Raw genomic sequence first — 21,101 nt, forward strand, 5'->3', positions numbered from 1 at the left:
ACTAGAAAAATGAGAATACACTTAGAAAAGTACACATACGAGTTTTTAATCACTTTAACCTAAAATAATTTCATCATTATTAAACAAGGCTTTTGTTTATTTCTTTTGTTGATCCATTTTCATTTGCAATATGCAAACCAGGTGAAGTACAAATTACTCCACCTGCCCCAAATTAATAATCAGTGATAATAATAACTGTGAATCTCTCTGATAAATAAGGAGAGAAACAACAACTCTCACAAAAAAACAACATTTTTAACTTTGTAAAGCATGTTTTGACATTACTCCTGTAATCTTCTGTTGCAAATGGTTGTTGAGAATCTGTTGTAGTGAGAGGGCACTGTGAATGCATTTCAAGTTGCAATGTAATCACCACTTTTTCCTCCAACTTTCTTCACAAGCTTGATATCGGAAATTGCAATTTCACGTGAAACTGCCTTACACATGTCATACACAGTCAAAGCTGCAACAGTCACTGCTGTCAGAGATTCCATCTCAACTCCTGTTCTTCCAACAGAGTTCACGGATCCTGTGATACACACTGCCAACTTTTTTTCATCGAGTTCTAGATTGACCTCTGCATGAGTGATGTGAATATTGTGACACAATGGAATTAGATTCGGTGTTTGCTTAGACGCCATAATCCCTGCTAACTGTGCTACTGTCAGAACATCACCTTTATGGATTTTATTTTCTTTCACAAGATTAAATGCTTTTTGACCCAAATACACTTTAGCTGTTGCCACTGAAAGTCTACTGCTTTCTGTCTTGCTACCCACATCAACCATCTGTGCATGACCTTGCTTGTCAACATGACTGAGTTTTGGGGCAACTCCTGTGATTTTTGAAGTAGAGTCATTTTTCTGGGATGTTGAAGCCTCATTTTGCAGGTCAATCCCTGAGCTTTTACTGCAAAAGCTACGTACAAACTGCCTTGAACAAGTTCTGACATTTTTATAAAAAGAAGAAGGTAATCCAGGTGGAAATGTTTTAATGCATTGAACTAGTTCTGATGTGGTATGGTGCTGACTTTGTGCAGGGTTGAACAAAACACTAGATGGTGTTCTTAAATTAAACTGTTGAGAATCCCTTTGAAAACAACAAAGCACTCTTTTGGAGGTCCACCAATGCAAGGTTTTGCAGATTCCTAGAACAGATGATGAAACTGCATTTATGTAAAAAAGAATATGCATGCACATTTTTGTAATCATAGAATAATTGATCCTGGAAAGATAAGGCTTCAAAAAAATTGAAATTGTTTCTAAAGGACTGGTAACACATCAAGCTGAATCCATCTTAAACCCTGATCTCTGTAGCAACAAGAATAGAGAAAAGTATTATTGTACGAGGACAAGCTTGGAGACATGAAACAAGGTAAAAATTGCAAGCTCCAGAGTTCAAAATAATTTTTCAGTTTTTAGCGTGAATTTGTAGGCTTTTGTCAAGGCTCATTTTTTTCCCTGACTGTCAATAATAATAAAAGCTAATTTTTTCATTTGTCTCACAATGTAGTCACGTGTGATGTAAATCGCGACATTTCAACTGCATACTGCTAGTCTTCTTCAGGCGATGAGGTCGACTGGTCATGTGTGATCTTATAAAGCATGATGCTCTGCTGTGATTAGTTGTTTTTCAAACAGCTCTGATTGGTGCATTTTGATCCTTGCTGATCACTCAGTGATTTGCTCCCTTGGCAGTCTGCTGTTGCACGACTCTCCTGTTGTTGTGTTTTTTTTTAATCGTGGACATCCACGCTTCTATTCCACTATCCCTGTTGATGTTGTTAGGGTGAATTCTTACATGAATTGCCTCTTTGACCCTGCGCGTGTAGTAATAATGTCATCTACATGTGACTACATCGTGAGACAAATGAAAAACTTAGCTTTTATTGTTATTCACCACAATGAATAACCACAACCTTTTCTACAAGATGTCAATAATAAATTTCAGCGTCAGAATCTTTATTTTGATAAACATGTTTTGCTGCAGCAATTCCCTTTCTAACACAGCCTAGTGAACAGTTCAATTTTTTGGTGTTTGTTCAAGTGTGAAATACACAACTTTGTCTAGACAAACTGTTGCGCTTCTCCATTCACAGCTATAGGAAATCCGTACTGTCAAGCTCCAACTTAACTTTGAACGCGTGAGAAAGCTTTACAAACGATATTAAACAGGATTTGGCCAAAAATCAATCTTGATTTAAGGTAATATGTAAGTGCAGAAACATAACCAAGGTAATGTGACGGTGTGACACAAACTTGCATGGTTCACGCTTGAACAAATACGTAGAAAGCTGAATACTGTAAAGAAAAATCCTCCTTATAGCATGCTTCAAATTTCGAAACTTTACACTCGTTTACGTTTTCAAAAAGCTTTTTAAACATTTCTTAGCTGCTTTATTGTCTAATATGAAATGTTCACCATAACATGACAGCGACTTTTATTTCAGCTGGACGATCAATAACCATCATATTTTCCATAAAATTCTACTTCTTCGGTGAAAAATCGCTGGCAAGGGTGCTAAAAGTTCCGGCTGCCGCCCGCAGCCGGCTGTTATTTTGAACCCTAAGCTCAGAGCAAAAAATACCAAAACGATTGATTTCTCATTAACACCCTTGTGTGCTCCCATAAACAGACGACAAAACGTCAATGTCTGATTCACACAATAATTCTTCATTTGAAATTGTAGTCATCTTTCCACCGCAGACCTAAAATTGATATAAATTAAGTACCAACAGATATAAAATTAGAAAGAAAAATGCAGAATACCTTTATGATGTACAAGATTGGTTGCCATTTTGTAAACAAGATGACTGGTTTTCGAAGTTTTCTGGAACTTCGAAGAGTTTGCAACACCACTTACGCGAATTAGATCGACAAATGTATGTGTTTGTCCGCCATATTGAAAAATTCTACTCAATACGCACGCTCTCTAAAGGATACCGCTACCTGTCTTCGGGGAATTTGCAAATCAGTTGCGGCTCATTCACTCGTTCTGCTGCTCCGAATTCTTCTTGATTATCTCATCCGCTTCTCTTGTATTTCCAAGCATTGCATCTCAATTGATAAGAGGCGTAAACTTCCACATTCTCGCGATCGATGTGTGAAAGATAAAAACAGAAAGAAATAATTAGGCAAAACGATCGAGCGTGTACAACTCTTCCAAGAATAACTTTAGGCTTATAACTGCTCTAAACAGACTCTTATAATACATATGACAACAAACCATGTCTCTGTTGATCTCACACTCGTTTAATGAATTTTTTGATCGCTTTTCCAAATTCCATCCCGCAAAAGTAAGAGAACGTACGGGGCTCATACGAGCGACCGCCGTACAGTTTTTGTTGTTGTTGTTGTTGTTGGCTCGCAGATTGGCCAATCATATCCACTCGTTTGGTTAATTCAAATCCAGTGGATGTCATTAGTCGAAGAATCCTAATGTACAGGATGTGATTGGCTGACACCCTGCATGTTCCTTCGGCCATGGAAGCGTACATTCTTCTCTGTTGAGACCTCTATTGAGGTCCCTGTGGCATAAGCCACGCGCAAAGCGTGTAATGGAAGCTGTTGAAAAGTGTATTAAGCAAATAAGGGAGAAAGGATTATAAAATCCAACAAATTTCCCTTCTGCTTTACTATTCAGCAATTTAGCCTTTAAATTAAACTCTTTACGGTGGTCAATTTACGTTTTCATGACTAAATTACCTATCTGACAATTAAGCTGGGAAGCCCTGAATCACTGGAGATTTATTAAATCTTCGAACTCCCATCACAACAACTTGTCGAGTTTTTCCAACTCTACTTTTGAGGTATGAATACAAGAGGAAGTTTTCCTTTCATCCGTCAGAAAAAAATTGATTACTTGGCATCGTGCTGATCTGCATGTGACATGAACACCCTTTCAGTGACTGCTTTTAATTTCGGACATTTGGCCCTTGATACAGAACTTTACACTGAAACAGTTAAACTCTTTGAGATTTCTGTTTAGTTTTATAGAAAAGTTGCGTACTCCGGAAAAAAATTGGCCTCAAATGTCTGTAATGAACTTAGTAGTATCGAACGCATAGCGCGGCGCTCTTGCAAATACTCGTTCGCGCTTGGATGCGTTTCGCGCGCTTACAGCCTCGTGCAGGCGTAGATCACAAACGAGGTATTCGAAAGCTTTTCTCAGCGTAACTACTGTCGCTTTGCAACATTTCCTGAAAGTGAGTCTCAAAATTCTTTCACAGAGACAACAGATCACTTTTTAACTTTGACCAGTGACATTCTGAAACAACCAAACGAGCGGATGTGATTGGTCAATATTTACCACTGAGATCCCAACAGAGAAGAATAGGTGCCTTTCATGATCGAGGACGTGTTAAGTTCTTGTCACGCAACTTTTAGTCTGTTTACATGTGGAACCAAAGGCGCTTGCGAACCTTGATCGTTGTGAAAAGTTGTCACAAAATAGTGGTTAAATATTAATTTGTTTACATCTAATTTTAATCAAAACATCTGGTAATTTTTCACTCAGCGAAAACGTTCAAATACAATTTCGATGCAACTGCGATAGCGTGACATTTTAACTTCGATGAAATTGATTTTAATATGTTTAATGTGTGATTTTTGACTGTAACTTGAGTCTGAAATAACGTTTTGAACACGCTGTTACTATAATCTATTAGAATATTAACTCTCCAGTTCTAGACGTTCCTCTAGCTGTCCATTTTCATTCGTTTTTTAGGTTACCTTTGGAATCTTGTCACGAAGTAAGTTAATTCTTAATCCTCATTTTCACTGATTGTTCTGCACGCTTTGTTATTTAGACTGTTTATGTCAGGTTGTTAGTGAAATTACTCAATAGCTGCTTGTACGATCGAAATCAAACGCGTGGTTTACTCGGTGATGTTTCTAAGTCTTTCGTTCCTCCTTTCAAATAATAATTTATATCTTTTTAATATGTCCATCCGTTCTTCCATAAATTTCAGGTTGATACGATTCACGAGAGTCCGAAGTCCATATTCCTCTACAGATTCTTAATTTCAGTAGAACAACAATTTAAGTCGTAGATGAATGCAATCAGAGCTACGAGGATATTCTTTCCTATCAAGCTTCCCACAGGATTTTTTATGATTGAAAGGTACTATCGATGGCTTCAGCGATCGAGCCTTCGATCAATCAAACAGAACGTCCTGGATCAGTGAAGAGAGATTTGCCCTAAGGGCTTTCATCATAACGACTTTTGCAGTTCCTCGAACACTCCTTTAAGGCATGGATTTGAAACACCTTCCGTTCATCAGTCTTCATAAAATTGGTTACTTGACGTCGATGGCGATCGATGAATTTACATGGAACATGTAATCGAATTTGACAAAATGTGGGGGCTTTTACATCTGTTACAGCGAGCAGTTAACCCTTGATGTATCACTTAACTCTTAAGTTGTTATACAAAGGAATTTCGAGCAATGTTTTCGACGCGAAATGCCGAAAAGGTTAAAAGCTAAGACAGGAGCCGCGCGTAGAAAAGCACTCGAATGCCTCGTATGTGATCCACGCGTGCGTTAGGTCGTTAGCGCGCGCCACGCATTCGAGCGCGATCGTGGACTCTTGCGAGTCTCGCTCTATGCGCGTTTTCACTCTTTTTATACATTTTTGGCCTAAATTTGCAATTTTTTTACAGAAGAAGCAACGGTTTGCATACAAAATACTAATTTACGGGTTATTATAGCCATTGAATCGTCTGTTAAGCGAAGTAATGCCTTGAAAATAATATTTTGTAATTTGGAGCAAAAAGTGGCAGTGAAGTTCATATAGTTTATTTAATATATCTCTACCGCCAAAAAAAAAAATTTGGAACGCTTCACGAATTTGCGTGTCATCCTTGCGCAGGGGCCATGCTAATCTTCTCTGTATCGTTCCAATTTTAGTATATGTGCTGCCGTTAAGCGAGCACGTTAATGCATGAGTCATATTTTCCTGTATATACGAATCTATTGTTTGTTGCTCAACTAAGTGGGACAAGATCAAAGTTGACCTCTAGGGACTTTAAGGGTTACCGACCAACCCACTGCGCATGCGTTTAATTAAGGCGAATACTTCCGTAGACATGCATAAACTTTTGTCCATGTTACTGAGCGACTTCTCAAGTTTTTCTGAATTATTTTGTAAGAACGTGACGATTTTGGGTTGGTTAAAAAGTTTGAGATTTCTGCATCCTAAAAGTAAATTCCGTGCTAGATTAGAACAATGCTCAAGACTCGTACGCATTCTTTTTGAAGTGAATGTAATTTATATATATTATTGGTAAGTATTTTTCGAGCTCTAGTCCGTTTCTCCTTTTCAGAGCGTCCATTCTCCCTTTACAAATTTATCAACCTATAACCCAATTAAGACCTTATAACTTCCCGATGTGAACATCTTCACCATAAAAAAATTTACTTGCTATTTATACCAATCTGTTACTTCTCGAGAATGTTTAAAACAAATCTGTTTGGTACTTCCGTTGCGACACACCATTCAACGCAGGCGGTGTGCGCACTCTGCTTGCGTTGCATCATGGTCGTAAAACGAAAAGTAAGTCATTTGCATTCTGTCACGTGAACATCTCTGGTGGCAGCGAGAATGTAATGGAGATTCACTGTCTATTGCCGTTCCTTCGAAAGTTAAAAAGTGTCATTCCTCCGTGGCAAATTCGTTATTGGGAGGCAACTGAAGAGATTCAGAAAGAATTGAAATTGCAGTCTTGCCCATGAATCTATTCATTTAGGCGCAGTTACACTCACAGCTGATGGCTGTGTGAATAATATAAAATTCGCGATTTATTTAACGGGGAATCGACCCTTGACATGCAAATACATTACAAAGAGACAGCGATCTTCTAATTCACGAACTACTTTTCATGTCATACACTTACAGGCGTAAATGCGGGATTCGCGAAAGGAGAAGCCTTATGCCTCCTACGACCAAATTCGTCGCGCTCAACGTTTAATAAAAAATGTACAGAGTTACAAATATGCTTAAAGAATATAGAATACCGAGAATAAGGTTTTGAGAAACGTATCTCTGGAGTTATTTTATGCGGGAGAGACAGTATGCCTGAAAACGAAAAAAATAGCGCGCATAAAGACGAAGAACATACAGATGGAGAGATGACACCTTAAAACTAACCTTTATTATCACATGGCAAACAAAAGTCATTAAAAAAGATATCCTAATAACAGCTAAGCTTTCAGGTTAGAAGATTTAGAAGCGTAAGTGAATGGCAGGAGTCGCACAAGCCAATCAACACCTTTTAACCATCGACTGCCTTCTGTTTTCCGGCTTATCCGGCGTGTCGCCATGTTCATTGTACTGTTATTTATTGGTCAAGTGACTCCTTTCGTTGCTCTGATTCATCTTTCCTTCATTCAGTGATCAAGATAGTAGATTTACCATACAACACTCGCCATTAGTAAATTTCCTTTTTACTTAGGAAAGTAGATTTACAACACAATTGAGTATACGATGGTAACGCTGTGCAACGCAACAATAGGCCTCTTCTCGGCTATCATCGGTCTCAAACACTATCACTTAAAATGCGTGAAACACATGTTGGAGAGCGTTTGAGAGCGTTTGGTTAGAGCTGTTGAAGAAGAATCAAAGCGGCCATCCAAATCTTTGAAAGGCTCCAAACTACGACGTACATCAAATTTGACCTTCTCGATAACCGGTCTCAAATTGCTTACGGAAAAACGGTGATTGCGTTTGTCCTTGGGAATCATAGAGTACGCGACAAGTACGTCCAAAAAATACTTTTACACATTCAGAATAAATCAAATTACATTTACCTATGGTGAAAGGAAAAAGGAACGGCCTAACTTTTACGGAATGTTCAGTCAAAATCTGCCGATTTCTGCTGCTTTCTCCGCCATATTGAAAACGAAGCTACCACAATCCAACGCAATCGGAGTGCGCACACCGCCTGGGTCTGGACCTTAGCAATTGGCTCTTTAAAATATTTCTAAAAATTCTAAATTGTTTGAGCCTATCGATACCTGTCTTCGGGTAATTTGCAAATCAGCTACGACTCATTCACTTGTTCTGCCGCTCCGAATTCTTCTTAAACATCTCATCCGCTTCTCTTGTGTGGCCAAGCAACGAATCTCAATTGGTAAGAAGTATAAACTTCGACATTCGCACGATCGTTGTCAGAAAGATATAAAAAGAAAGAAAAAGGCAAAGCGACCGAGCGTGTACACCTCTTCCAAGAATAATTTTGGCAGATAATTGCCCTAAACGACGTCTTTTAATACATATTAGAACACGCAATGTCGCACACACTTTTGATCGCCTTTCCAAATTTCACATCCACTCGTTTGGTTAATTCAAATCGAGTGGATGTGATTGGTCGAACATTCCTAATGTACACGATGTGATTGGCTGCCACTCAGCATGTTCCTCCGTCCTCGACCATAGGAACAATGGCACTTTACTACCACTGTACGGACAGTGGCGTCAGAAGTCACAAAAATTTATAATTTCCTGCAAGTATGAATGTGTATGGGAGAAGGTATGGGGATAATTGACTCTATTTTTGCCAGGATGCTTATGACTTGTCTGTTTGACCACGTTCAATACGTGGGAGCAACAGTGGCAGCCGTGATCGTATAGTGGTTAGTACATTGCGTTGTGGCCGCAATAACCCAGGTTCGAATCCTGGTCACGGCACTTTTTCTTTCTTACTCTGCAGAACTACCTATTTTTACTCTGTAAATTTTTCTTTTTTTTCCGACTTTAAGAAAATTTCGAACTTTGCCATCGGCGATTAGTTTTTAATTATTCGCGTTCCTTAATTCTTCCTCGTTCCTGTTTGGTAATTATGTACTTGTTTATATCTGTCTTCACAACTGAGAAACATTATTATTTCAAAGTTCAATTTTACTGATATTTAAAGGAAATTCTTAGCAAGGAAAATAGAATGGACTTAAAATATGTTACCATTGAACAGATTTGTTTTTTTAAATTCTTGACGGAAAATGATTGAAAAAGTGAATGAAATTGACTTAAATGTGAATGAAAGGGAAGGGTTGACTTCAGGTAACTAGTGAGTGGAGTACTCAGCCCATTCTACTTCTTTAGAGTTGATATTTTTAACGATTCTGTTCTTTTACGAAATTAATTTGAATTATTCCATGCCCGTCCTCGTTATTAAAAGCAAAGAAGTCATGAAAATAATCACAAGTCAAATCCAGTAAGCTGGAGAGGCAGGTGGCAGATACGTGTAAGCATGCACACACTTTGAGAACAGTTCACACGTATGCTCGAAGTCCTCGCAAGGGAGAGCGCGCTACATTGCTGCAAGAAAACTCATTTTGCGAGCACTCATTCTGGTCTCGTGAATGCACTATTCCTCGGACGGGGCTTAAGAGTTTTTCTTTCAAAATGTATTCCTCTGAAAAGCTAGGAGAAAGTGTAAAATGGAAAAAATTGGAACGAGTCACAGTTTGCGTTTTATCGTCAAGGATGTCTTGTGTCGCGCAGCGGACTCGACAAAGAGGACTGTTGCCTCGATATCCGTAAAGAAACGGGACATAAAGAGGAATTCCTTTATAAGTGCATTCTGCTTTATTCAATTGATTTTCCAGGTAGACTGGATGTACACACGTTTCGTTGTAATGTGAGTTTTGAGACTCATGCTCGGGAAATGCCGCAAAAAGTCAGGAGTCATGCTGAGAAACGCTCTTGGATGCCCCGTTTCGGATCCACGCGTGTATTAGGCTCTTACCACGCGCCACGCGTTCAAGCGCGATCGTGGACTCTTACGAGAAGGCTGCGTTAAGTTTTTCTGTGCTTCTAAGATCACGGAAGACATTTCCTGCAAAATTGTTTGAAAAAATACAAATTTTTTAATCAAATGTCTGTAATAAACTTTGAAGTATAGAGGAGCATAAAGCATCGCTCTCCCAAGAGTCCACGATCGCCCTTGAATATGTGCCGCGCGCTAACAGCCCGATGAACGCGTGGATGACAAGCGAGACATTCGAGAGCTTTTCTCAGCTTGACTCGTGTCGTTTTGCCATATTTCCCTAACACAAGTCTCGAAATTCCTTCACAGAGACGAAGAAATCACTGAAAAACAGCGTAGGAGGAAAGTGCTTCATCAATCGCCAAACGTTCTCTATGACAGCCGTAAAGGCAGTCAAATGGGTGAACAAGGAACCAGTCTTTTGTGACTGATAAAAGTAACACCTCCTCTTGAATTCATTCCTTAGAGGAAGAGTATATAGAACTAACTATTACTTCTTGTCTTGCGGGTGGCCTGTGTCTCTCTAAAGGAATCCCCTTTTTCCAAAGGGAACTTACAGAGAAGAATGGGCGCCTTACCTGCTGGAGTGTCAACCAATCACATCCTGTACATTAGGAATCTTCGACCAATCACATCCACTCGATTTCAATTAACCAAACGAGTGGATGTGATTGGCCAATTTGCGAGCTGACAACAACAAAACCTACTACGGTCGCTGTCTTACTTTTGAGATTTTGAATCGAAAAGTCGGATTCTGGAGAAGCGATCAAAAGAGTCGTTGAAAGAGTAAGATCAATAAAACCGTCGCGCTTTCTTATATCTAATATAACAATCCGTTCGAGCAATTTTTGCTACCATAAGATTTTCTTGAAAGAGGTGTACACGGTCGATCGTTTTACCTTGATTTTTCTTTCTGTTTATATCTTTCAGCCATCGATCGTTAGGATGTAGAAGGTTAGACTTCTTACCAATTGAGATTCGATGCTTGGCCACACAAGAGAAGCGGATGAGGTGTTCAAACAGGACAAGTGAATGAGCTGCAGTTGATTTACAAATCCCCCGAAGACAGGTATCGATAGGCTTAATCAATTTCGAATCTTTAGATTAATATTTTTAAAAGCCAATTGTTAAGGTCCAGACTACAGCTCAAAGCTTTTGTTTTATTTAATAAAACATCAATTAAGAATAACTGCCTTATTGCACTCTTAGCTATAAACCCCGAGAGCTTGAATACTATTAAACAGTACATAACAAAAAGTAAACAACATAAAAAATATCACACTGAACTGGCTATTGATCATGAAATTTCAAGAGGTTTGGTTTGGTGATTGGTTTGTAATATGTATATGTAGAATAATGGTAAGCAAAACACATTGAGGTTTTTCATAATCAACTGTAATTTGATTAGATTTGGGATTTTACATTCAAACTGGGTTACTCTAAATTATCCATCTCTTACTATTGTTTCATCATGGTTTGATATTTGAATATCTGAGTAGCATTTGTTGTTAATATTCCATATGACCTGTACAGTCATTTACTATACAGTGGCATCAGTAGTCACAAAAAGTAATGACTTCCTGCAAGCATGCATGCATAGGAAAAGATATGGCAGAAATTGACCCTACTTTTGCTGGGATGCATAGGGTTTGATGATTGTAAAGTATATCTTTCAGCTTTTACGCTTTCAACTTTGTATTCATGGTAACTGTTTACCATATTTATTTCTTTTTAACTTAAGCCCTCAAAAGTTGTGGCAGGCAAGTTTATAACCTGATTTCCTTTGTTTGGAATTGTGTGATTATATTATTTTGCTGTGATTACCACATTGTAACATGTAATGTTATTTGGATGACATTAAATACTCTAAATCAAGCTTTGTTGTTTTCCTTACTAATTTTGATACTCATTCCACAAAAGAACTTTTGATAAGAGTAATTTTTCACAAGATAATTTTAAGTTTAAAAAAGGCAAGAATCTGAAAACGGGCACTCTCCTTTTGAATTAATTTTTTTACTTTGACCTTCTTTCTGCCCTTTAATGTTTAGGTACATATAGATTGAGAGTTTTTTTTGGTATTTTGACAGATGAAGTTTAAATTATTCAGCATCCACATGATACACAAGGCAAGAATATCATGATAGGTTGAACAATTAAAACAAGAGACTTGTGCAGATCATATCCTACTTTTTATCTGGATATTTGCACAAATAACATAGTCATTATCATTGTTTCATCCACTCTCATTGCCTATTGCACCTATGAAAAGATGATATCCTCCTTATTTGTTAAAAGATGAAAGGAAAGCCTGCCCTCTTATTACTTAAAAGACCATGACTCCTTGCTCCATGTAAATAATTTATGATTTGTCCCTAAATTCCACTTGAATAAACTCTTCCACAGCCAATAAAGTGAGGGGCTGAAAAATAAACTTACCATAGCTTTGCTTTTTAACTTGGCTAAATCTATATGTTATCTATACAATAATGTAGGGGGAAAATCACTAAATGCTGATTGGCTGAGACAGAGGGCATTTTTCATTCATTTTGGAAATTGCTCCAGGCAATTAGCAACATTTATAAAACATTAAAAAAAGGCTTAACTTTACCTTAAAATTTTACAATTTCTTCTATGGCGAATGTTTTTAAGCAGGGTTGCTTTTATCATTCATTCAAGGTTATTGAAACATATTCAGTCTTAAATGAAACTTAATAAAAGATGTTGGGACAACAACGTCTGTAAAGCTATAAGTTACTTTTCATGTAAACAAACCATGAGGAAACAATTATAATAAATGAATAAATTTAAACTAATCCAGCTTGTATGTAAAATCCGAGATCTAATTAACCTCCAGTTGATAAAGAACAATTTCATGTGTTTTTCCTACCATTATTCTACACAAACTAATACCCAAACCAAACCTCTTCAAATTTTATGATCAATAGCCACTTCAGTGTGATTTTGCTGGTGTTGTTTACTTTCCGTTTAATTGCATTAAAGCTTTCAGGGCATATAGCTAAGACTGCAGCGAAGCAGCTAGTCTTAATTGATGTTTTATCAAAAAAAATAAATAAAAAATAGACAAAAGCTTTAAGCCATGGTCTGGACCTTAACGATTGGCTCTTTAAAATTTCTTTTAAACAATAATCGAACAAATCTAATCTCTTCGGGGGGAATGAGAAATCAAGTTCCGGCGCATTCACTCCTCCTGCTGTTCCGAATTCTTCTTGACTTTTTAATTCGCGTTCTCAAAAGTTGGAGATCGAACCGCTGTAGATGTGTTGTTGTTACATGTAGCTGACAAATTGGCCAATCACATCCACTCGTTTGGTTAATTGAAATCGAGTGGATGTGATTGGTGGAAGATTCCTAATGTACAGGATGTGATTGGCTGCCACTCAGTATGTTCCTCCGTCCTCGACCAGAAGAACACAAGCACTGAACTAACACTGTATGATCAGTGGTGTCAATAGTCACAGAAATTTATAATTTCCTGCAAGTATGAATGTGTATGGGAGAAGGTATTTTTGCCAGGACGCATATGATTTGTCTGTTTGAAAATTTGTTGTACGTATGAGCAGCAGTAGCAGCCGTGATCGTATAGTGGTTAGTACATTGCGTTGTGGCCGCAATAACCCAGGTTCGAATCCTGGTCACGGCACTTTTTTTTTCTTACTATGCAGTATTTTCTATTTTTACTCTTTGTAAATTGTTCTTTTTTTTCCCGACTTTTATTAAAAAAATAAAATAATCAAAGGTATAAGCCATGGTCTGGATCTTAGCGATTGGCTCTTTAAATTTTTTTTTAAACATTAATCTAACAAATCTAAATTGTTTAAGTTTACCTCTTCGGGTGAATGAGAAATCAACTTGCGGCGCATTCACTCCTTCTGCTGCTAAGAATTCTTTTTGAACATTCATCCACTTCTCTTGTGTGGCCAAGCGTCGGATCTCTTTTGGTAAGGAGTCTAAACTTCGGCATTTTCGTGATCGACGGCGAAAAGATATAAACAGAAAGAAAAACCTCGAAGGCAAAGCGATCGAGCATTTACACCTCTTTCAAGAATAATTTTTTTGGCAGCTAACTGCTCTAAATAGAGTCTTATAAAAAACATATTACGACACACGATTTCTCTATTGATCTCGCACTCTTTGAATGACTTTTTAAATCGCGTCCTCAAAAGTTCGAGAACGAACCGCTGTAAATGTGTTGTTGTTACATGTAGCTGACAAATTGGCCAATCACATCCACTCGTTTGGTTAATTGAAATCGAGTGGATGTGATTGGTGGAAGATTCCTAATGTACAGGATGTGATTGGCTGCCACTCAGCATGTTCCTCCGTCCTCGACCAGAAGAACACAACTGAACTACCACTGTACGAACAGTGGCGTCAATAGTCACAGAAATTTATAATTTCCTGCAAGTATGAGCGTGAATGAGAGAAGGTATTTTTGCCAGGATGCATATACTTTGTCTGTTTGAAAACTTGCTGTACATGTAAGCAGCAGTAGCAGCCGTGATCGTATAGTGGTTAGTACATTGCGTTGTGGCCGCAATAACCCAGGTTCGAATCCTGGTCACGGCACTTTTCCTTTTTTCCTTACTATGCAATACTAACAATTTTTACTCTTTGTAAATTTTTCTTTTTTTCCCGACTTCAAGAAAACTTCGAACTTCGCCATCTGTGATTTGTTTTTAATTCTTTGCGTTCCTTATTCTTCATCGTTCCTATTTGGTAATTATGTACCTGTTTGGATCTCTCTTTATAACTGAGAAACTTTACTATTTCAAAGTTCAATTTTATTGATATTTAAAGGAAATTCTTGGCAAGGAAAATGGAAATGACTTAAAATATGGCCCCGTCAAACAGATTTGTTTTTTTTAATTATTGCCGGAAAATGTTTGAAAATTAAATGTGAATGAAAATGACTAAAAATGTAAATGAAAGGCAAGGGTTGACTTCAGGTAACTAGTGAGTGTGAGCATTCTACTTCCTTATAGTTGATGTTATTCACGATTCTGTTCTTTTACAAAAATTATTCCAAGCCCGTCCTCGTTATCAAAAGCAAAGACGTCATGAAAATAATCATAAGACAAATCCACCAAACTGGAGAGGTACGTCATACTTTGGCAGGACAGTTCACACGCACGCTCGATGTCCTCGGAGGGGCGAGCGCGCTACATTGCTGCAAGAAAGCTCATTTTGCGAGCACTCGTTCTAGTCTCGTGAATGCACTATTCCTCGGACGGGGCTGGGCTTAAGAGTTTTTATTTCAAAATGTATGTATTCCATGGACAAATAAGTAGAGAGAGTAGCACGGAAAACATCGGAACAAGTTACGGTTTGCGTTTTATCCACAAGGATGTCTTGAGTCTTTAAAGCGGAGCGGACTCGACAAAGAGGACTCTTGCCTCTCCGTGAAGAATCGGGACAAAAAGAGGAATTCTTTTATGGGTGCTCTCTGCTTTATTCAATTGATTTTTCAGGTAGACTGGATGTACACACATTTCATTGCAATGAGAATTTTGAGACTTATGCTCGGGAAATGCAGCAAAAAGTCAGAAGTCACGCTGAGAAACGCTTTCGAATGCCTCGTTTGTGATCCACGCGTGCAGTAGGCTGTTACCACGCGCCACGCGTTCAAGCGCGATCTTGAACTCTTGCGAGAGGGCTGCGCTAGTTCACTGAAGACATTTCCAGCAAAATTGTTTGAAAAAAATACAAATTGTTTGCATCAAATGTCTGTACTTAGAAGTATAGAAACGCAGAGAGCATCGCTCTCGTAAGAATCCAGGATCGCCCTTGAATATATGGCACGCGCTAGCAGCCTGATGAACGCGTGGATGACAATCGAGACATTCGAGAGCTTTTCTCAGCGCGACTCCTGTGGTTTTGCCACATTTCCCTGACACAAGTCTAAAAATTCCTTCACAGAGACAAAGAAATCACTGAAAAACAGCTACAGAGTAATGTGCTTCATCAATCGTTCTCTATGACATCCGTAAAAGCAGTGAAATGGGTGAACATGTAACAAGTCTTTTGCGAGTGATAAAAGTAATAACTCCTCTTGATTTCATCCCTCAGAAGAAGAGTTTGAGGAACTAACTATTCCTTCTTGTCTTGCGGGGCCTGTGCCTCTCTAAAAGAATCCCTTTTTCCACAAGGAGCTTACAGAGAAGAATGGGCGGTCGGATACACCCACTGGAGTGTCAGCCAATCACATCCTTTACATCAGGAATCTTTGACTAATCACATCCACTCGATTTCAATTAGCCAAACGAGTGGATGTGATTGGCCAATTTGTCAGCAAATGACAACAACTCTAGCACGGTCTCTTTGTTACTTTTGGGATTTTTAATTCTGGAGAAGCGATCGAGGAAATTACTGAAAGAGCGTGAGATCCAAAAAACTGTCGCGCTTTCTTATATCTCATATAACAATCCGTTCGAGCAATTTTTGCTACCAGAAGATATTCCTGGAAGAGGTGTACACCCTCGATCGTTTTGCATTTGAGGTTTGTCTTTCTGTTTACATCTTTCAGCCATCGATCGTGAGAAAGCTGAAGGTTAGACTTCTTAGATTCGATGCTTGGCTACACAAGAAAAGCGGATGAGGTGTTCAAGAACAATTCGGAGCAACAGGACAGGTGAATGAGCTGCAATTGATTTGCAAATCCCCCGAAGATAGGTACTGATAGGCTTAAACAATTTAGAATTTCTAGATTAATATTTTGAAAAGCCAAGTGTTAAGGTCCAGACCTCAGCTTAAAGCTTTTGTTTTATTTCATAAAACATCAATTACGAGTAACTGCCTTATTGTACTCTTAGCTATATACTCCAGGGCTTGAATGCTATTAAACAGTACATATAAAAAAGTTAACAACATCAAAAATATCACACTGAAGTTGCTATTGCACATGAAATGTGCAGAGGTTTGGTTTGGTGATTGGTTTGTGATATTTACATGTAGAATAATAGTAGGAAAAACACATTTATTCATCTTTTATTAATGTTTCATCATCGTTTGATATTTGAATATGTAGTAATATTTGTTGTTTTCACATGCAACAGAATGGCCAGCTAAAGATTAACTTAAAGTGGAGTGAGCTTGACTTTAGCAAGGGTTACTTAGTCAACTTAAGCATTTGGTAATTGCATCTTTAATAGTATTTCTGATGATGAAAGTTTGTTGAGTTGATTTAAGTGTCATTCCCTATACTGGAATGTACATTCCATATGACCTGGCATCAGAAGTCACAAAAAGTAATGACTTCTTGCAAGCATGTATGTATAAGAATAGGTATGGCATATTTTTGCTAGGATGCACAGGGTTGGATGATTGTAAAGTATATCTTTCAGCTTTCAAGCTTTCAACTAATTGTAATTATATAATTTTGCTGTGATTACCACATTGTAACAAGTAATGTTATTTGGATGACATTAAATACTCAGACTCAAGCTTTCTTGTTGTCCTTACAAATTTTGATACTCATTCTACTAAAGAAATTTTGATTAGAGCAATTTTTCACAAGATAATGCAAGTTTAAAAAAGGCCAGAATCTGAAATAAGCAAGGATTCTCTGTATTTGAGGATTGAAATTATTGGGTACTCTCCTTTTGAATTCACATTTTTTACTTCAACCTTGTTCTGCCCTGTCATGTTTTAAGAGGCACATAGATTGAGAGTACCTTTTTTATATTTTGACACATGAAGTTTAAACTATTTAGCATCCACATGATGCACAAGGCAAGAATATCATATGATAGGTTGAACAATTAAAATAAGAGAATTGTGCAGACCATATCCTACTTTTTATCCTATTCTGGATATTTGCACAAATAACATAGTCATTATCATCGTCTCATCCACTCTCATTGCTTACTACACCTATGAAAAGATGATATCCTCCTTATTTGTTAAAAGATGAAAGGAAAGCCTGCCCTCTTATTACATAAAAGACCATGACTCCATGCCCCATGTGAATAAGTAATGATTTGCCACTAAATTCCACTTGGATAAATCTTCCACAGCTAATAAAGTGAGGGGCTGAAAAATAAACTTACTATAGCTTTGCTTTTAAACTTAGCTAAATATATATGTTATTTACACTATAATGTAGGGGGAAAATCACTAAATGCTGATTGGCTGAGACAGAGGGCATTTTTCATTCATTTTGGAAATTGTTCCAGGCAATTAGCAAAATTGATAAAACATTAAAAAAAGGCTTAACTTTGCCTTAAAATTTTACAATTTCTTCTATGGCGAATGTTTTTAAGCAGGGTTGCTTTTATCATTCATTCAAGGTTATTGAAACATATTCAGTCTTAAATGAAACTTAATAAAAGATGTTGGGACAACAACGTCTGTAAAGCTAATCCAGCTTGTATGTAAAATCCGAGATCTAATTAACCTCCAGTTGATAAAGAACAATTTCATGTGTTTTTCCTACCATTATTCTACACAAACTAATACCCAAACCAAACCTCTTCAAATTTTATGATCAATAGCCAGTTCAGTGTGATTTTTCTGATGTTATTTACTTTCCGTTATATACTGTTAAATTGCATTTAAGCGCTCAGGGCATATAGCTAAGACTGCAATGAAGCGGTTAGTCTTAATTGATGTTTCATCAGAAAAAAATAAACAAAAGCTATAAGCTATGGTCTGGACCTTAACGATTGGCTCTTTAAAATTTTTTTTAAAACATTAATCTAACAAATCTAAATTGTTTGAGTTTACCTCTTCGGGGGAATTAGAAATCAAGTTGCAGAGCATTCACTTGTCCTGCTGCTCAGAATTCTTCTTGAATATCTCATCCGCTTCTCTTGTGTAGCCAAGCGTCGGATCTCTTTTGGAAAGAAGTCTAAACTTCGGCATTCTCGCGATCGACGGCGAAAAGATATAAACAGAAAGAAAAACCTCGAAGGCAAAACGATCGAGCATGTACACCTCTTCCAAAAATAATTTTCGGCAGCTAACTGCTCTAAACATAGTCTTATAAAACATATTACAACATACGATTTCTCTATTGATCTCGCACTCTTTCTACGACTTTTTATATCACAATCTCTAAAGTTAGAGAACGAACCGCTGTAGATGTGTTGTTGTTACATGTAGCTGACAAATTGGCCAATCACATCCACTCGTTTGGTTAATTGAAATCGAGTGGATGTGATTGGTGGAAGATTCCTAATGTACAGGATGTGATTGGCTGCCACTCAGCATGTTCCTCCGTCTTCGACCAGAAGAACACAACTGAACTACCACTGTACGAACAGTGGCGTCAATAGTCACAGAAATTTATAACTTCCTGCAAGTATGAATGTGCATGGGAGAAGGTATTTTTGCCAGGATGCATATGGTTTGTCTGTTTGAAAATTTGCTGTACATGTGAGCAGCAGTGGCAGCCGTGATCGTATAGTGGTTAGTACATTGCGTTGTGGCCGCAATAACCCAGGTTCGAATCCTGGTCACGGCACTTTTTTTTTCTTACTATGCAGTATTTTCTATTTTTACTCTTTGTAAATTGTTCTTTTTCTTCCGACTTTTATTAAAAAAAAAAAAAAAAATAAATAAACAAAAGCTATAAGCCATGGTCTGGACCTTAAAGATTGGTTCTTTAAAAAATTTTTTAAACATTTATCTAACAAATCTAAATTGTTTAAGTTTACCTCTTCGGGTGAATGAGAAATCAACTTGCGGCGCATTCACTCCTTCTGCTGCTCAGAATTCTTTTTGAACATCTCATCCGCTTCTCTTGTGTAGCCAAGCGTCGGATCTCTTTTGGTAAGAAGTATAAACTTCGGCATCATCGACGGCGAAAAGATATAAACAGAAAGAAAAACCTCGAAGGCAAAGCGATCGAGCATTTACACCTCTTCCAAGAATAATTTTTGGCAGCTAACTGCTCTAAACAGAGTCTTATAAAACATATTACAACACACGATTTCTCTATTGATCTCGCACTCTTTGTACGACTTTTTATATCACGATCTCTAAAGTTAGAGAACGAACCGCTGTAAATGTGTAGTTGTTACATGTAGCTGGCAAATTGGCCAATCACATCCACTCGTTTGCTTAATTGAAATCGAGTGGATGTGATTGGTGGAAGATTCCTAATGTACAGGATGTGATTGGCTGCCACTCAGCATGTTCCTCCGTCCTCGACCAGAAGAACACAACTGAACTACCACTGTACGAACAGTGGCGTCAATAGTCACAGAAATTTATAATTTCCTGCAAGTATGAGCGTGAATGAGAGAAGGTATTTTTGCCAGGATGCATATACTTTGTCTGTTTGAAAACTTGCTGTACATGTAAGCAGCAGTAGCAGCCGTGATCGTATAGTGGTTAGTACATTGCGTTGTGGCCGCAATAACCCAGGTTCGAATCCTGGTCACGGCACTTTTTTTTTCTTACTATGCAGTATTTTCTATTTTTACTCTTTGTAAATTGTTCTTTTTCTTCCGACTTTTATTAAAAAAAAAAAAAAATAAATAAATAAACAAAAGCTATAAGCCATGGTCTGGACCTTAAAGATTGGTTCTTTAAAAAATTTTTTAAACATTTATCTAACAAATCTAAATTGTTTAAGTTTACCTCTTCGGGTGAATGAGAAATCAACTTGTGGCGCATTCACTCCTTCTGCTGCTCAGAATTCTTTTTGAACATCTCATCCGCTTCTCTTGTGTAGCCAAGCGTCGGATCTCTTTTGGTAAGAAGTATAAACTTCGGCATCATCGACGGCGAAAAGATATAAACAGAAAGAAAAACCTCGAAGGCAAAGCGATCGAGCATTTACACCTCTTCCAAGAATAATTTTTGGCAGCTAACTGCTCTAAACAGAGTCTTATAAAACATATTACAACACACGATTTCTCTATTGATCTCGCACTCTTTGTACGACTTTTTATATCACGATCTCTAAAGTTAGAGAACGAACCGCTGTAAATGTGTTGTTGTTACATGTAGCTGACAAATTGGCCAATCACATCCACTCGTTTGCTTAATTGAAATCGAGTGGATGTGATTGGTGGAAGATTCCTAATGTACAGGATGTGATTGGCTGCCACTCAGCATGTTCCTCCGTCCTCGACCAGAAGAACACAACTGAACTACCACTGTACGAACAGTGGCGTCAATAGTCACAGAAATTTATAATTTCCTGCAAGTATGAGTGTGAATGAGAGAAGGTATTTTTGCCAGGATGCATATACTTTGTCTGTTTGAAAACTTGCTGTACATGTAAGCAGCAGTAGCAGCCGTGATCGTATAGTGGTTAGTACATTGCGTTGTGGCCGCAATAACCCAGGTTCGAATCCTGGTCACGGCA

The 21,101-nt window shown here is 37.8% G+C and overlaps 1 protein-coding gene and 7 non-coding genes across 8 annotated transcripts; 6 read left to right on the top strand and 2 right to left on the bottom strand.

Moving 5' to 3' along the window:
• Positions 1-30: 30 nt before the first annotated feature.
• On the bottom strand, positions 31-2,918 carry LOC131792595 (cyclic pyranopterin monophosphate synthase-like). Its single transcript, XM_066160228.1, has 2 exons — positions 2,770-2,918; positions 31-1,147 (listed from the first exon to the last, which is right to left on the bottom strand). The coding sequence occupies exons 1-2, from the start codon at positions 2,795-2,797 to the stop codon at positions 354-356; spliced, it is 822 nt and encodes a 273-aa protein (XP_066016325.1). The 5' UTR covers positions 2,798-2,918; the 3' UTR covers positions 31-353.
• Positions 2,919-5,826: 2,908 nt separating this feature from the next.
• On the bottom strand, positions 5,827-5,935 carry LOC131792599 (U6 spliceosomal RNA). Its single transcript, XR_009340861.1, has one exon. It is a non-coding gene; the product is annotated as a U6 spliceosomal RNA (small nuclear RNA).
• Positions 5,936-8,616: 2,681 nt separating this feature from the next.
• On the top strand, positions 8,617-8,688 carry Trnah-gug (transfer RNA histidin (anticodon GUG)). Its single transcript has one exon. It is a non-coding gene; the product is annotated as a tRNA-His (tRNA).
• Positions 8,689-13,355: 4,667 nt separating this feature from the next.
• Positions 13,356-13,427, top strand: Trnah-gug (transfer RNA histidin (anticodon GUG)). The gene has a single exon. It is a non-coding gene; the product is annotated as a tRNA-His (tRNA).
• Positions 13,428-14,281: 854 nt separating this feature from the next.
• On the top strand, positions 14,282-14,353 carry Trnah-gug (transfer RNA histidin (anticodon GUG)). The gene has a single exon. It is a non-coding gene; the product is annotated as a tRNA-His (tRNA).
• Positions 14,354-19,175: 4,822 nt separating this feature from the next.
• Positions 19,176-19,247, top strand: Trnah-gug (transfer RNA histidin (anticodon GUG)). The gene has a single exon. It is a non-coding gene; the product is annotated as a tRNA-His (tRNA).
• An 854-nt stretch (positions 19,248-20,101) lies between these two features.
• On the top strand, positions 20,102-20,173 carry Trnah-gug (transfer RNA histidin (anticodon GUG)). The gene has a single exon. It is a non-coding gene; the product is annotated as a tRNA-His (tRNA).
• An 856-nt stretch (positions 20,174-21,029) lies between these two features.
• Trnah-gug (transfer RNA histidin (anticodon GUG)) lies at positions 21,030-21,101 on the top strand. Its single transcript has one exon. It is a non-coding gene; the product is annotated as a tRNA-His (tRNA).

This window comes from Pocillopora verrucosa, chromosome 13 (genome assembly GCF_036669915.1).
Source record: "Pocillopora verrucosa isolate sample1 chromosome 13, ASM3666991v2, whole genome shotgun sequence".
In the NCBI taxonomy this organism is placed as follows: Eukaryota; Metazoa; Cnidaria; class Anthozoa; order Scleractinia; family Pocilloporidae; genus Pocillopora; species Pocillopora verrucosa.